The sequence below is a fragment of the Athalia rosae genome, chromosome 4 (genome assembly GCF_917208135.1).
Source record: "Athalia rosae chromosome 4, iyAthRosa1.1, whole genome shotgun sequence".
In the NCBI taxonomy this organism is placed as follows: domain Eukaryota; kingdom Metazoa; phylum Arthropoda; class Insecta; order Hymenoptera; family Athaliidae; genus Athalia; species Athalia rosae.
This window is the reverse complement of record NC_064029.1, coordinates 5,459,938-5,476,607: the sequence shown is the minus strand read 5'-3', so window position 1 is coordinate 5,476,607 and position 16,670 is coordinate 5,459,938. Positions and strand designations below refer to the sequence as shown.

General features: G+C 44.4%; 1 protein-coding gene across 10 annotated transcripts in view; it reads left to right on the top strand.

Annotated features, from left to right (window-relative positions):
• Nucleotides 1–16,670, top strand: part of LOC105692712 (dual 3',5'-cyclic-AMP and -GMP phosphodiesterase 11) — a 74,083-nt gene that overhangs the window by 36,178 nt on the left and 21,235 nt on the right. The window contains exons 1-3 of one of the 10 annotated variants that reach the window (XM_048654592.1): nucleotides 3,286–3,568; nucleotides 5,074–5,716; nucleotides 12,266–12,387. The exons of 4 other annotated variants lie outside the window; for them this stretch is intronic. In XM_048654592.1, coding sequence (XP_048510549.1) covers nucleotides 12,327–12,387 — 61 coding nt within the window. In that variant the 5' untranslated portion in view covers nucleotides 3,286–3,568; nucleotides 5,074–5,716; nucleotides 12,266–12,326. Of the gene's footprint in view, nucleotides 1–3,285; nucleotides 4,062–4,084; nucleotides 5,717–12,265; nucleotides 12,388–16,670 lie in introns of those variants that run through there. 5 more of the 10 variants (XM_012412095.3, XM_012412094.3, XM_048654593.1 and 2 more) reach the window with 5 other exon arrangements.

Sequence of the window (16,670 nt, the reverse complement as noted above, 5' to 3'; positions counted from 1 at the left end):
CCTCGCGCGTGCTCTTCGAGTAATGAGCCAGTCCTGCGTGGTGGAAATTTGCTGCAGCGCGGAACTACGTCGCGTACGAGGCGATGATTTTTGAAATCGACGATCACGGCGAGCCAGGAATCGCACGAAGAGAACAGAAAATGGAAAGGAAGAACGAGTCGTTCGGATTTCCGAACGAGGAATTCTTCGAGGAATTTCCATGTCGTTGGTGAAGAAGAAAAGAAAGCGGAACTCTTTCTCGCTGATCATTTTTCTCTTGGCAAAAACCGAGCGAACCTGCGAACCGCATTCGATGATCAAGCTAACGCCGAATAACTGCGAATGGCTTTACAACGCTTCTCTACGGCAACGACATTATTCGAGCAGAACGAATAATACTCAATGAATTATTTATCTCGAGACTTTGTTGTACGTTATCGTTTCTCCTGATTTATATGTACGTACCAAAGCGTTATACCACGTTACTGGTATTAATGCTTCGCGCTAACTTTTTCATATCTTTCAGCTTCGATTAATCACCGGAATATAAAGGAACGTAGTTTATGCGGTTGAGACATCGGGGCGTCCGTGTGCTTTTGCCGATCCCGCGTTGATTTTTCGACATTTATTCGCAGCGGCTGAAATTTTGAAAAAGTGCGTTCTCGTTCGGTTCGGTATTTTTGGCGACAGCATTCCATCATCCTCATAGATTTTATTGATTACCGCTTAAATATATTCAATGTTCGCTATAATTAATTATCGAACGGATAGCCTTTCATTGTAACTATATTGCCAGCGGGCGAATGCGATCCCTCGTCGTAGGTTATCATTATTGAATGGGCGATTCTGCAACGTATCATGCTTGTAGTATCATACACATACAACGGTAAACATCGCGCATTAATTTGCATGGATTTTCAATGAATCATTTGCTTCGTTACGTGTGCCACCGAATGTTAACAGACTACGAGTTATTGAAATTATCCACGTGACGGAGAAGGGGATACTCTACGTTGGAACATTCCTCGAGAAGTCCGATATCCGAAGTGATACGGAATCGAACCGAGAACCATGCCCGATTGACGTTAATTTGAGAGATGGACGAAAAGAAAAAAAAAAGAAACTAACGTATAAAAAAATTAATTCGATTGATGCTCGTGCATGCTTCGGAACCACGCGCACTCCGACGTTGTATATTTAGCTATTGGCCCGTACGTACGTGCGTACGTAGTGCGGACTACGGGTACGCTTGCGCGCATTTCGTTTGACCTCAGCTGTTGCCGTTGCCGATGTTACGCGTACGTACATAGCCGTTGGTTGTGATCCGCTGCACAAAGTTCGGCTGTACGGAATATGAACGACGTAACATATTTCTATGAAAAAATAAAAACGGTGACAGGTAAAATATTATCCGTCCGTGTGCGTTTCTATCTTTATAGATTCTATGGTCATCGGTGTTGGTATACATTATGTATAGGCATGTGGAGAATTGGGTTGAACGAAGAGTTGCCAACGGTGCTTAAAAATTTCGTAGAAAATCCAAACGACACCGAAACCAGCCACGAACGCGCCCGGCTTCGTGGGAATAGAAAAGCGGCAGAAACGACTAGCTGATACTTTATTCGAGTCTCATTCGAAAGATAGTTTTTCCATGGAAATTAATGACGAGTAACGAGGGTATGAGCGTGTACAGAGGGAACGCGCGAGGTGGTCGGTAGCCACACCGACAAAATGAACGCGAAACCTTACCTATTATAATACACTTGGCGAACAACCAGATTTCTATCGGCGGAAATGAGGTGGACGGAATCTGGTGACGCGATGCGGTTTTTCCCCGATGAAAAAAAAAAACTATGAAAACCGTACAACGTAAAGGACTCTTTGAATTACGCACGCTCGGCAGATGCATGTGCGACGGTGCGACATGTATTTTCATGCGGTAGGAACTGAGACAATGGGAGTGGACCAACGACGAGAGGAGAGTCCGTCAGTCATTAGTCGGTAATACAATGTTTCCTGCGACATGAGGTAATCAACCGCTCCCGTCCTTAACCCGGAGGAGACGAGGGAAGTGCGCGCGGTACGCGTGAGTCGCGTGACCGGGAGAACGCCCGCGCGTTCCTTTTTAGTTTTTCGATCGTCGAAACGAAAAGGCCCGGCTCACCCAGCTCTCGATCCGCTTCACGCCGCGGACGTCGGTGGATGTGCATCGAATTCGTACGGATACGAAAAAACATCGATAATCCTACGGCGGTTGTAGATCCACCGCAAGTTGTACCGGTGTACAACAAAGTGTAGCGAGGTATCTCGCCACCACTACCGGAGATATCCTCTCTTCTTCAGCTCGTCGGCCATCCGCGCGACGCTGTCAAAGCAGATATTCGACGCGTATATGCCGACAGGTAGTAGTTACTACTTGGACACGGTGTGGTTTACACTTCGTTAGTTCAGCTATTCAAACCTTGCGTAACTTTAGAAGCGGGAGATATAGAATGGAATCGGTTGATTTCAATGATTTTTGGTCGGCTGGCTCGACGTTAGTTCCAAGGTTTCCAAAAGCCTTGTTATCGGAGCTATTGGTACGAATCGTTGAACCAAAATGGTTCGCGAGTCGCGGAGCTTCCGGTTTCCCAAGGACGCTCAGCGAGACTACGACGTTCAACGTTCGCCGAGCTTTCCAAACTTGCGAAATCTTCGCTTTCGTCCGACTGCGATCTGACCAGCGATCGTAGAGTCCGCGACGCGAAGACCTGTCCACGCGGTACGTCCGCACGAAAACTGAAAATCTGGAATTCTTTTCTACGACGCGTTGGGTAGCGCGATTGGGAAAAAAGAAACGATCCACGTAACGCGTGAACCGATGAAAAGCGAACGTCACGTTACAACATCGTTGTTCGTACGAAGTACAGCGGCGATACATACCATACGTCCATCGTAGCGGATCGTGTGCACGTACACGCCGCACACGAGCGGACGTAAGTCGCGGTATTATCTGTGAGTACAGCATGGCGTTGGGTTGCACCCAACGCCGGTTGTGTTCGGGAGGGCAACGTAAGAGGCACACGCTCATGAATCGCACCAACGACATTGCCACCGCGGTACCGCGAACAGTTGAGGGAGGCGGCGGCGGCGGCGGCTATAGTTACTGGCTTGTGCTCGGTTGTGACGACGACGACGACGGTATCGGCGGTGGTGGTGGTATTTATAAGCGATTGTGGCGGCGGCGGTGGTGGTGGTGGTGGCGCGGTGCTGACGCTGACGGTAAGGCTGACGCTGACGCTGATTCTTGATTCCGAAACACGAGCGAGCGACCGCGGGGACTGCGAGGCCGCAATACGTAGACCGTCGTGACTTGACGCCAGTCGCTGTTAAACCCGCGTAGCAGAAGCAACTCTCGGCGCACTCGAGGCACATGCGACGACTTCGTTCGCCTCCTCAGCAGCAGTTCGCCTCCGTAGAGTAAAGTTGTGTTTCCTCTTTCGGACTTCTTATCGCTCGCCGCACCAGTGTGTCGAGTTTTAAATAGTGGAATACCGCAACGCAACGCTCGAGAGTACGAAGGGAATGAGAAAGGAACGGCAGTCGTTCGGTACGACGATAAATGTTGAAGAATAAAGACACGCGTTGCGTGATATTGTACTTTAAATTTCACCGGTTATCAGCTCCAGGAAGTTACCCCTGGGTACACGATCTGCCAACCGTTGAATCGCATCGTTTCGCAGGGCGCACACCTCCACCACCACGGTTCTGGGAGCCAACCGAGTCTTCGTTCTTTTCCCCGTTACCTCGTGGCAATTTCAAGTGTGCCGTGTTACAGCTGCGGGCGCGTGCGTCGAAGGAAAGTTTTGGTTCGGTGAAAAACTGAACGTTTTATAATGCAGACGGACATTGAAACCGGTGAACCCGGTAGCGGTGCACCCGAAGAGTGAATGAAAATTGTAACTCGAACCGTTCGCTCGTAGTTCGAACGGAGGGAAATATCGGTCGCCTATTTTCGACCGTAGTCTTCATTTCTCGTACGACCGCGCTACCGAAATGGAGTTTTCGATCACCGGTCAATGGTTTTGGCTCCCGTTTCGCTGGTAATTTTCGTTCGTTTTTCGTTTTTTTTTCTCTTCTCGTTTCCCTTCTTTCGTTTTTCGTTTATCCTCGTGTCGCGACGCGCGCTCCGACACTCGACTGAACAAACTGCAAAGAGAGCAGAGAATATCCCCCGAGAGATAACGGGGAGGGGTTACCCGCGTTTCTTTCTCTTTACGCTATTGCGAAACTCGTTCGAAGTAAAATTGAGTTTATATTGTGTATGCGTGTCGTTACGTGTGGTAGCCGGGAGTTGACGGTAGACCGTTAACTTTTAATACAGCGAAGGTAATTGCAGCTGGAATATCGTCGTTTGTCGTTCTTTTACTACTACCAACGATCATACACGAGTTGACTTTTGTTTGCCGGAAAAAGAGAACGCGGTGTGTGCACTACCGTCGTAGCTGTAAGAGAGATAAATATCATCATCGAGTGCGAAGAAGTATATCAGCACTGCGGAGTTTGGATTTCGAAACCGTTTGGAATTATTATAGACATTCCGCGGCTCTGCGGATAGCTATAGATGAATTATTACGTAGTGGGGATCGCGATACGTAGAAGAAGAAAAACTCTGTTTAAAAGAAAATCAGAGTGTGTCTCGCTCTCTTGGAACTGCGAATTATTATTTATTGGATGGGTAAAAAAGACTGCGTCGCAAAACGCTGAACAAATATTTGTCGAGTCGTAAAGAGTAACGAACCTACGGTACGGCACGCGGTGTGGGTACATTCAATTTAGTGGAGATTAGGGCGTAAGCAAATTTTGTTTGCTCGTACGTCGATACAACCCACAGCTGTTACTACTTCGAAATACTCGCGAACCTGTAAAAGCGCAAAACGTGAGACGCTTCTTACGGGGAGGCCGTCTTGACAACGGAAGAAGAAATCGTGTAACGACCCTGTTTCGCGTCCGTTCGGTTCGGATCATCGCTCTCGCAAAAAGGCTTCTCGAAAGTTTTGTTAACTTTCCGTTCTGTTTTTCTTTAGTTATTATCCTGTTACTACTCGCTTTCAGACGTCGTTGACGCCAACTTATCACCCCGACGAAGAATCCAGACAGATAGCAAAATGTCAAATGGTAGAGTGATAGTGGTGCGATGCGATTGCTCTTTCACAACGAGGGAAATACCATTTCAAGCCAACTAACGCTTTCGTATACACGGTTTACGATCGTCGTCCCGAATCGTCGGTTTCACGATTCCCACCTACAAACATCGCTGCTACCGCTGCACAAATCGCAGCGGCGATTGATTCTTCCTCCTCTTCTTCGACTCCGGTGTTACCAAATTTGTGCTCTTCGAATATCCCGATTTCATCGTGCAGAGGAAACGAGATTGGGATCCTCTCTAGCGAAGTGCCGAGTTTATACAGTGTCAACCTTCGCCAACGTTCCAGGAACACTGACCCAAAGTTTGTAATCACTTGCATCTCGTCGTGAGAATTATCGATCCTCGACGTTCGGACGACCGCGAGAACTCCGAAGGTTCGGAGTGAAGGAAGACGTGATTTGAAATGAATTTTGTCACCGACAGTGCCAGACGAAAGGTTGTGTTAAACGCGAGTGAAAGTAGTGTGGTTATGCATTGCTTTTTTTGGATTAGAAAAAACACGTCCGATTATGCAGTTAAAGAAAGCAATGCTTAAGATATTTGATCAATGTAAGTTTTCGTTTTCTTATTTTATCATCATTATTTTATCGTCACATCCCCCGCAACTCTCCTCCGTGCGTTCTTTTCGCCTATTTCGCTCCATTCCTTTCCCATTTTTAATTCTTCGTAAGCACACACGTATACTTCGCACACCCCCGTGCATTATAATTTCCCGCCTCTTCTTCGTCAACTGGGAGAAACTTTTTTTATACTGTCGCACACGCGCGCACACCTATGTAGGTGTATAGAGGGTACATACTTCTTCCTAACGATTCTATCTCGCCCACGCAGTCTCGCCGCCAGAGATGATTTTCGTCCGGCACGCGACCCTCTTTTACCGCCGATGCTGATGCTGCTGGCTGCTGTCTGCCTGCTGCCGCTGCCGCTGCTGCTTCTGCTCTCCCGTAGACTCTCGATGCTGCTTCCTCACAGCTGCTACTTTTCTTTCCTTGTCCAGACAACATCCTCAAATCCGAGATCCCTGCTGCTCTTCCGATGCTGCAGCTCCTGGTCGTACACCATGTTACACACGTTCGTCTTCTTCTTCGTCTTCTTCTTCTTATTCACCTTTGTGTGTGCGTTACCCATCGCGTAACCACGTGTTCACGTACACATACGCAACCCCCTGTAATATCGTACACATTCATTCATTTACAATTATATTACAACGGCACTAATGTGGTGCGCGTGTGTGTGATTCGTACTTATTCGCGGTGTCCTACACGTATCGTTACAAAGGCTCTTTCAGACGGATTGCAGTTAGAATGAGCGCACGTCGTTGTTCGGCTGCATACGTCCCTACGGCCGATTTAAGTTGGTATGAAATACGTAATACTTTTGTAGATACGTGGACGGTGATTCTATCGCACGTAACGTGGGTCCCATTAGTAACTTTGAGTCGTAATAGCATAATAACGGGCAGGTTGCTTGCTCTGAGATATCTCGAACATAAACTAATACGATATCCGTTGCCCTTTAACTCGGTTTTTAACAGGCTCGACGATTTGTGAAAACGTTTTTTTTTTTTTTTTGTCACGGAGCTGGTGGAATTATTTCTTTCGTTTTCTTCCCGTCGGTGTTTTGAACGTTTTCGTTCGGATCGTAAGAGCGCGTCGACCCCACCGATAGACTGATTTTGGAAATGAAGACACTCGATGGAATTTTTAACCGAAATTACCGTACGGTTTTTTACTTTGACCAGATGTGTATATCCGCCCGATGAAAATCTACCCATATAGGCACGCGTAAACTTTGTTATTCACCGAGTGACATGATTTCAAATTTATGCAGCAATTTCTCGGCATTCTTACGCACACCGTGCCGACACTAAGTGTACAACCCACACATAAAGCAAAAGAGATTGAAACGCGCTCCTACGTTTTCATCAGAGTTCGGATTTTGCATCTCGCGTTACATATATATAATTGTCGAACGACTGTGTCTCGTCTGCGAACAAACGATGTGATTTGGAGAGGGGTCCTTTTTTTGATTGATTTTTTTTTTTTCTTTTTTTTTTTTTTGTATCGCATGCACGTCGTATAATTTAATGATCATCGAAATGACTCTGGGCGCGGCAGTGCGGCGTAAAAAAAATTCGATAAAAAAATTTGTCCAAATAGGTAAACTGGTAAGAAGGACAAAATGAAAAGCAGACGGGTTGTTCGGAAGAGCGTGGAATCCCGTACGCGGATTCAGCAGACAATCGGGCAAGGCCTCGCGCTACTCTGCGTAATCTTTTGAGTGACGGAACCCGCATCATCAACGCGCGGTTACCTTGGCTGATGCAAATGTACACTGTCATTGGACTAGCCAGGTATACCAGGTAACGATAACTACCGGTGATAATCATAATCATAAACACGACAGCCAGTTTTGTAGCTTTATACGTGTACGACGTTCCCACTATTATATATATATATGTCTGTTTTTACGTAGGCACATACGTACGCGTATTTAACTGACATTAAATTCCTACCTCCGTAACTGCAGCAGAAAACTTTTTCTCATTTTGTTTTTTTTTTTTTTCTGCCTCTTTCCTTTCGGATTCACCTCCGTCAAGCGGTTTTCCTGATCGTCGCGAAAATTTATTATTCCCGATCGTAAATTATACCGCGTTCTCGAGCTCACCGGGTACATGCGATACAAGCTCGTAGATACGTACGGTATGTGTGTCTGGTCCGTATACGTTATTACACCCCGCAGGCTTCGCACCGTTCACACAGAGTGCGGATATCGCGTAAAATTGAACGTTCGACGTGTACGGCTGTGTCGAAAGTCTCCGCAATTTTTGGATGCTGCAAAATCGTCCGAATGCGTTCTACGATCGGTCGGAGCCGGGTGGCTAAATAATATACATATATATAAGCGCCGTGGTATGGCAATTAACGGGAACCGTTGGACCGAGAAGGCGTTGGTATTAAATAGAAAACGAAGGCGAACTCGCGCGGCGCGTAAGTGGCGCCTTGTCTAGAAGAAGGCGTCATGTCATTTGTTATTCCGCTGCACGAGCTGCTGCTGCTGCTGCCGCTGCTGCTTTTGCTGGCATAGTGGCTCCTGGCGCCTGGTGTGTCCCGTTCCTCTTGGAACTAAATATCTAGGAGGCAACTTTTCCTGTCCACTGAATCTGGATCCTCGACTTTCAATGTTAATCGCAAGCCTCAGCGTTTGACTCCCGTATAATTAGGGAGGAGGAATGGGCGCCCCCGCCTTCTTTATGGTCTTCCAAACACCCGTAGCCGTACAGGCAATAATTTTACCCGGAGGAAAAATCGGATGAACAAAAAAAAAAAAAATGCGAGCGTATAAAATTCGGATAAACGACGCCGGGGGGCTCTTCGGCACCAGAGTATGTTGAAATAGAGAAAATATACAGATTCGAAATTCAGCTCTCTTCTATTTTTCCATTTCATATACAGCCGTGGAAAATTTGTCGAAAATCCGTTTTTACGTCGAAACGGTAACCTGGAGTGTGTGGTATTTTTAGTTCTTACGAACTCGAGGATTTTAAAAAATTTATCGTCCAAGCATCGATGGTACGAGTAATTCATATCATCGTGCGAATGACGTTGACGACGACGACGACGATAATGATGATAAATCTGCGGAGAGGCTGATCGACGATAAGCACGTCTGATACAAAAATTTGATTAATAAATGACAGGGGATAAATTTTGCATTTGCGGAAAGAGAAGGAGGCGGAATATCGCATCGATTTCAATTGCCAGGATTCGAAGCGAGGACGTGCCCGCAAATTCGAAAACAACGAAACAAAGTTTTCGAAATAAAAAAAATGTCCGACAATTTTAACGCGATAGCTGCGCCTGTCGCGAATATACGCGGTACAAGAGAATTCGCTGCAATCACCAACGCGGCGCCAATTAATCCCTTTCAAAACGTGCAAAAAATATCAAAACGAAGGAGAAAGAGAATTTTTTGAAAAAAAAAAAAAAAAAAAAGAAGAAAGAAGAAAAAAATGTGTAAATAATTCTTCACCGTAACTCGCTTTATCATCGGCACGGAAGGTATAGAGAGTCGCGGATTTCTCGTCACGTAGAGACCGGGACGCGTGGCACCGCGACGCCAGCCAATGAATCCGGTTGAATAATGTCTGCACGGTCGAGGTCATTCGTTGAAATATTAAAAAAAAATATCACAATCCTCGCTTACGTCAGGACACTGTCCTCGCAATCCGAAATCAAGTGGAGTTATGATTCGACTCTTTTTCCCAGCTGAAATTATCATTTCCCCGTTTCTGAATAATTTTTCTCTATCCACCGCCGACGCGCACGAACGTACGCGTGTACCTCATGACTAATCCTTTCGAAATTCGATACGATCTCCGAGGATCGAATATTTTATAATCGAATCGACGAACGCACGGATCACTTGAGATTCGAACGATCATATCCAAAAGTGGAACGGAAGTGTTGTTTGTTACTCAGCGAATCGAAGATTCCACGTAAGAAATCCGTGTACATCGTGTGACTTCATCAGATAAACTTATATCGTCAATAAAAAATTAGATAAGGAAAAAAATCTGCTCATGTCGCACGCCTGCGTGTGCATAGTATACACGCGTCACGGATAAGCTTGACACGGGATTTATTATCTCCTATCGATATATGATCGAATCAACTTGTCGCGCGTCAATTCTCTTTGGGAAATACAAATAACAACTGACATCACTCGAAACCTCGTCCAGACGTACCCGATGCGGACGCATGGATTTTTTTAAGGAAAAATTGTGTGAAACTTTTTTCGGTTTCTGGTTATTTTTTTTTCTCTTTTTTTTCTTACCTCTTCATCTAATACCTGTACATAGAATTCAGTTACATCACGCTATGATGTTACACCGTGGAAGAAGAAAAAAAAATTTATCCGTCCAAGTTCGCGCCGTCCAGCCGCAAGGTCCTGCGATATATCTATAGGTATACACAAGAGTGTGGTAATAACCAGGGAACATTGAACTTGACACGACGCACAGCAGCAGCAGCAGCAGCAGCAGCAGCAGCGGCAGCAGCAGCGGCAGTAACAGCAGCTTTGTGGTGGGACTGATGCAGAGTGGGGTGTGAGGACTCAGCGAGCCGGTTTTCGCTAATTTTCAAGGGCCTCAAGGCCCAAACGTGATTACAATAAATCTTTAGCGTACCAAACGTCTTGGCCAGCGCCTGCGCTGAGAAACGACCTTTTCGCAAGGCGTTTCAAGGTCACGGGTGGTCGAGCCCCCAACCTCCGCAACGGTCACCGAGAATGGAACCGCTGCCCGTTCGACCGTCGAAACACATTCTCGCAGATTTATTCTCTTGATAAAATTTTCTCGATGTACGTGAAAAATTGAAAATCCCCGCACGATATAAATCTATTCGAAATCGTCTCGATTCGATGACAGTGCGCCTGTGTCTTTAAGAAGAATCGCGAAATGGTTCGACTTGAAGGTGATCGGGAAACGAATAGTGCACATCTTGCACAGAGCTTTCCGGAGTTGTATGAGCGTTCGAGAGTCACATACCTGTCCGTATAACGTATAATACCTCTGCGCGAGTAGGATGAGTCGAGACTTTTAACTCATTCAAATGTTCACGTGTGTATATATAATGTAGAAGTGGCTCGTGTTCGAAAATTGTATAGGATACGTACCTGCTTATTGTACAGATCGAAGACTTTAAAATGCACGTCGTAGTTGTCGTTCGAACCAACGTCAGATGATCTTACGAACAATTTTTGTACGGACAGGTAGTAGGGTATTAGTGGAAAGAATTCGTTGTTCTTCTTCATCTTCATTCCTCCCTCCACCTATGAATCTATTGGCTTTGAAGGAAGTCATCCCCCGAATACATTTTGTACGTCGCTACCTTTTTTTTTTTTTTCGATTCCTTCGGATTTCATCGGAAACTCGTCGGTCCCGAGACCAAGTTACGTCGGACGAAAGAATTGTCCATCGAGTAACAGACGCGACGTTCGTCGACAAAAAATTCACGAGTTTCGGTGCTCTTGGTAGTTTTTTTTCCCTCGGGACACTTTCGCCTTAAAAACTGAAAAACGGATCGAAATTCGGGCCCCCGGAACACCGTAGGCCCCGTAGTCGTGAAAGATCGATCGACCGTTCGGTCGCGGTACCAGCGCGGTCAGCTGACGGCGAAGTTTCCGTTTTCGAATCGACAGTCTCTGGTCTCTCTGGTCCCGGTCTCCGGTCTCCGGTCTCCGGGTCTTCGCTCTCTGGCGCTCGGTCGTTCGCTCGTTCGCCGGTTTGCTCGCTTGTACTTATTCACTAGCTCGCTCGCTCACGTTTGTCTGCCTTTACCTCTGCCTCTAGCCCTCGGTTGCCTGTTGCTGCTGCTGCTGCTGTTGCCGCTACGAGCAGACAGATAGGTCAGCTTGGCGCCGCCAAGACGAGGCTTGCCATACGAAGGCCGTTCATGTTCAAATCTATGTATTTACTTGAAATGCTGCATTACTGCACGAGAGAAAGGAAAGAAACGATTTTGGAGCAAATTCTTTTTTTTCTTTCTTTTTTTCTTGTAACTCTCCAAAATTTTTGTCCTCCGTTCTCACTTGGTATTTTTTTTTTTTTTTTTTACATCCTTCGTACCCCACAGGCATGGATGAAAGTTTGACCAGATTTTTCATTCGTTTCATGTTTATTTTTTTTTTCTAAACTAGTTTCTTCACTTCCACCGCATAAGCTACCGCCGTGTCACTCGAACACTGTACAGTACAGCGCTGACGCTGTTTGCGAAAAATTAACGAAGTTTTTCGTACAATTCTTTTTCCGTTTTTTTTTTTTTTTTCACGGCCAACTTTGTCAACCGTTAAATAATATAGCGTTGCTTTCTTGACCCGCTACTCATGCAAATGTTCCGGTACAACGCCGTTCTCGTAGCGATGGTTTCGTGATATTTTTTGTTTCATGAGAATTTTTCATTTCTTTTGATTTTTTCTCTCCTCTTGACGACGATGGGAACAACGACGACACGACGTTGTCGGTTGTTTTCCGCGAGGATATAACGAGGACGATTGACTGTCGAAGCGAGAAAATAAATATGGTAACAACGGTTAAAGTTTGCAGGAAAAGACAGTGCGAAGTGGAAGTGAAGTGGAGTGAAGAAAGTGGTCATCCGTGATGGGTATGGGGCAAACGCTGAGCATGTGTAGAGACGTCAACGCCTGCTTAGACCGAAAGAGTAAGCAAAATGTCTTTCTGTACCCCATCAAAGTAGACGAGAATTTTTGCATGACGATAACCAAAAACTTCGAACCAACGTACCGTGTGCGTTACGTCGAGAACATTAATCTAGTCCAAAATTTTCAACGTTTCGGAATCGGATGGACGAAGGAATTTTTGCAGGGACGTGAGCATGCATATTTGTCCATGATTACGTAGTGAAAAGCCGAAGACGCGATTCTAGTTATCGCTGTTTTATTTCTTTCTGGAGAGAAAGAAGAAGAAAAATGGCGAAGCGACCGACAAGGTGACAATGATTCCGCAGAGTCATAGGTAGCTGGAATTATTGCGACGGTGCGGAAGATATGAATTTGCACGAAGTGACAATTCATTTTTTCTGTTTTTTTTATTTTTCTTTCTCAGTTTCCTCCTCTTTTTCTCTCGTCATTCCGCAACTTTCTGTCGTCTGTACAGCGGCGTGAAAGAACTATGGAAATTTCTTCTCTGGAGACAGATGGTCTTCTTTTCCTGCAGAAACTGATTTTTCGCAACGTCGTGCCTTGAATTCAATTTCTCCGCGTCTCTGCATGAGAATTATAAATCTGAGGCGAGTTGAAAATTTATTTTTTCATCTTTCACGTTTCATAACGTATATCACGGACGAGACCTCTGTCCAGATTTAATCCTTATTTTATCCCGATTTTTGAGAAATAAAATCCGCACCCTGATGCAAAAATTCCTATCTACATTTATTCGTACTCTTGTCCTTCCTTCCAACGTAACTTTTACTTCTACTCTTCAAATATCATACGACGCTAAGAATTCACGTGTGCGCTTTATCTTTGACAAATCCTTCGGTATAAATCGAGGTCTTTGCTTCAAACGGTAGAAGAGAAGAGAAGAGAAAAAGAAAAAGAGAAAGAAAAGCCCGAGGAGAACAAGGAATGATAAATAATGAAAAATTTGACGCATATTACGGTATTCAAGAAGCGAAACCAGCCGGGAGTTGTCCGGTCTGAAATCCATAAAGAGCGAAGAAAAAAAAAAGAAAAAAAATGTTAAAAGAAAATACGTGAAGAGAAATAAAGCGCTTCAGACGAAATTTCGGAGTCGAAGCTCATCTCGTGTATACCGTGGGGTGCCCAGAGAAACCCTTCCTGGTATTCAAATCTCGCTACTCCATTAGGAGAGCAATGTTAGGTGGAGTCGGCGAATTGCCTGAGCTCGAAACGTATACGTTCGCGAGCCGCGCGTACATCGCCGGCGGTTTTTGTCCTAATTGAAAGACTAGGATTGAAATGGTTTGATACGGGACGCATTATACCAACCGCCACATACCTATATACGGTTTCTCTGAAGACTTGTTATTTTCATTACACATTATTTCGCTCTTTGGGGCCTCTCCGGGGCGTGGGCGTGAAACAAAACGGAAAAAGGCACTCGTATAAATACAACGATGCAGCCTTGGCGAATAAAAGAACGGAGATTCTTTGAAAGCGAGTAAAAAAATAAAATGAGAAAACATTTTAACAACGTGTCGAAAGTCAAAAAAACAATGAAAATTCCAAGCGCCAAGTGATATTTTAAATTACATGTTTAACCTCTCGACGAAACCCCGACTTCCCTGAATTTTTTCTCCTCCTCCTTTCGTTCTTCATGTAACGGTGCACCCGTACCTGTGTACAGGTGCGTAAATTTTTCGCATTGTTTAAACAACGAGGAAAAAAAAAAAAAAAAAAGGAACAGTCACACACCCGACCTAACCCAACCGCTAATACGATCGCGCCTTCTTCGCTCAACATTTACATCCGAGGATAAAAGAGATGCTGATACTTCGTAGAATTGCGTTATCTCTATACCCCCAACCGCGCTCGCGGTTATCTTTTATAATATACTATACTTGCGCGCTGTCTTGTGCTCTTAGCATCTGACATATTTTTTCGACGTAGATCGATGACGCTTTGCCGTGGTAATAAATTTTTACGGCAAGTGGGTACTTCGCGAGCGTATGTCTCCCGAAAAGTACGTCTCGTGCGTTTCGGTCGCGTATCTGATAATCGCCGATTTTTATACGTTTTGTGCGCTGCACAAACGATATCTGCGTATTATACTCGTATCCGCGCGATCGTTCGAAACCTGCGAGCAGGTATAAAAGTTTATTCATTTTTTTTTTTTTTTTGTTTTTTCAAACTTGATCGAACCGCATTTTTCAAACTTCTTCGAATGTTAAAACCCCAGAGGATATTATAAATCTGATAAAACGTGGAAAAAAAAAAATAATAGCACAGGTGTATACGGTATCGAATTAACCTGCGTTCACATTTTTTAGTACACTAAATTAAGATCTGATCTACACCGGGGCTAAAAGCGTTTTTCGACCGGCAGCCATCAGATATGATCGAAGATATATCGAAAGTTTCTCATTAACTCGACACATACCGTGACTATTTTATACATTTTTTTCGATCGAACCGAACGTGAAAGAAGAAAAAAGAAGAAAGGCCAAAAAAATGGAATGAACGATTCCTGACTAGATCGAATGAACCGTAAAATTTGAAAGTAATAAAAATATCGGAGCGTACAAATGATAAATGAATCGAAAATTTTAGGACTTCGATTAATTGACTCTGTAAATTACACACTCGGCGTGAACGGCAGATGTCGCGGGTCCTATGCGTATACGATAACTACGTGTAATACGCTTTCGATCGAATCGAACTCCCGTTTATTATTGTATGTTACGTTTCCCGGTAGTTTTCAATCATTTATTATCGATAATAACAATACTCGAATATCCACGTATACGTGCCTTATAACGAGGACGCGTCTCTTCGTTATAAAAACACTTGCGATTTGTACTAATTACACCGGCGAGTCAATCAATTTCATTTAACAAGCAATTAAGTGGCGCCTGTACGTATAAACTGCAGCGGCGATGCAGCAATGCGGTATAGCGCCTCCGTGAAACCGATGAGTTATATACCGACATGTTTGTTCTCTAGCTCTAATAGAAAGAGAGAAATAATAATTAAAGAAAAGTATTCGAGGAATCCGATCGCCCCCCGGGCACCTTATATCTCCTAAGATTCTAAATTATACCTTCACATTTTATCCGGGTGATGCAAAAAGTTGAAGCGAAGAAAAGAGCAAAAAGAAAAAAAAAAAAAGAGAAAAAAAAAAACCAAATCTTCGAATACATTTACACATGATAATCCTCGACCGTGAGTTAGGGTTAGGTGAGGTTATCGGTTTAATCGTAACCCCATGTAATTGCAAATTTAACGCTGATTCGTGACTATATAATTAATCACCGATCGTGTCTCGAATGAAATTCGGACGACGGTCATCGTACGATTTTTTATTTCGTTACAACTTCACTCGTTATCTCCGAATCCCTTCGCGATTCGAATTTTCTTCGGAAGAATTTTTGACGGTTACACTTTTTTCAGAAATCATTGCATCATCCGATCGTCGTGAAAAAGACACTCGTGACTCGTCGCCGGGCTTATCAGTGTCGTTGAATACGGTTCGCGAGCCATGTGATTATCATTTTTATTCCCCAAGTTTTGCTATTCGTTTTTCGAAATTTCGATTTTTTTTTTTTCAATTCTCTCCTGTTTTTCAACCAATATTATTCACGATTTGTTACAAGCCCGTGAGGTTAACGCAGTTACGCAACTCGTGAGAGACCAGGTAGCCTCGACCTTGTCGCGAACAATAAGTTATACGTTTATTATAAGTATTAAAACGCCGTAGGAATAGTCGCGTTTGTAGCAATCGACGATTTTCTCACTCCATCGTGTTTCATTCAGTTTTCCTGCTCGCATATTTCAGGGAAAAACATCGATAACCCGAGATGATATCTTCGGGGTTTTTTTTTTTTCTTTTCTTTTTTTTTTTTGAGCCGTTTCCCAACTCGTTTATTGTAATTTGCGCAAAGTGCAGGTTGACCCAGTCGTCTCTTTCGTGCGTGTAAAAAATTTTTTATCGCGTCGAGGAAGAGGAGGAAAAAGACAAAAGAAAAATGTATTCTTCCTCAGCCGTAGTCGAGGAAAAATATGCAAGAGTTGGGTTTGTTGCAACGAACAGGATAACGAGGCGATGCGGTAATGCGGTTGAATGTAAATGTATGAAGAATATCTGTTCATTTCCCGAGATAAGTCTGGTTCACCGCAACTTGACGGAAACCGAAAGAAAAAGAAGAAGGAAAAAGAAAAGAACGACCCTTGTCTCGATCGTTGATTCGTGAAAAGAAACGTCGGTTTTAATTTTCAATTTCTTTTCCTCGGAATACGAATATTG